The sequence below is a fragment of the Teleopsis dalmanni genome, chromosome 1, assembly GCF_002237135.1.
Source record: "Teleopsis dalmanni isolate 2A chromosome 1, ASM223713v2, whole genome shotgun sequence".
Taxonomy (NCBI): domain Eukaryota; kingdom Metazoa; phylum Arthropoda; class Insecta; order Diptera; family Diopsidae; genus Teleopsis; species Teleopsis dalmanni.
In genome coordinates, this window is record NC_051846.1 from 121,517,798 (window position 1) to 121,518,433 (window position 636).

The following is a 636-nucleotide window of genomic DNA, read 5'->3' on the forward strand; positions in this document are numbered from 1 at the left end:
ATGGTGGTGTGCACAAATAACCAAACGGCTGAATGGGTCCGTAAAAATGCGGCAGCTATTGCAACAAAGACTAAACTAGGCGCCAAAGTGGTTGAAGAGTCGGAGTTCCCAAAAACACACCTGGTGCGAGGATACTTTCCACACAGTTGCGATTTTGAAAACACCAAGGTTCTTCTCACAATTGAGGCCCAGAACAGGATTAAAGCAAGCACCTGGAAAGTATTACAGCCGACCGCAGAAAGTTCACTGCTCCACATCGTCTTTGCTGTCGACGATGCATCCTGGAACTCACTGATCCAGAGTGGAGGTAGAATAGCATATCGCTTCAGCCATGTCAAGCTACTGCTTAAAGCTAACAGTATGACAAAGGAGGGGCAGCCACAACGGCCAGAACAAAAGGTTCCAAGTAAACTCCAGATCACAAGGACGGAGAGACAGAAAGTGGAGCACGTGGTCCCACAATCAATACTTACGTCTACTGTGACTCTCAATGAGGCCATAACTACTAGTGGAGCCGCCATTCAAAAAAGGCTTTCGATGCGGCCACCTGTGGGTGGAGCATCAACAACTCCAAAAGAGCGCCAGAAGGAAAGAGGGCCACGATCGACTTCAGAAGGAAGTCGAACGCTCTCTTAA

The 636-nt window shown here is 48.4% G+C and overlaps 1 protein-coding gene across 1 annotated transcript; it reads left to right on the forward strand.

The window, feature by feature from the left end:
* On the forward strand, positions 1-636 carry LOC119665829. Its single transcript, XM_038075079.1, has one exon. The coding sequence runs from the start codon at positions 1-3 to the stop codon at positions 634-636; it is 636 nt and encodes a 211-aa protein (XP_037931007.1).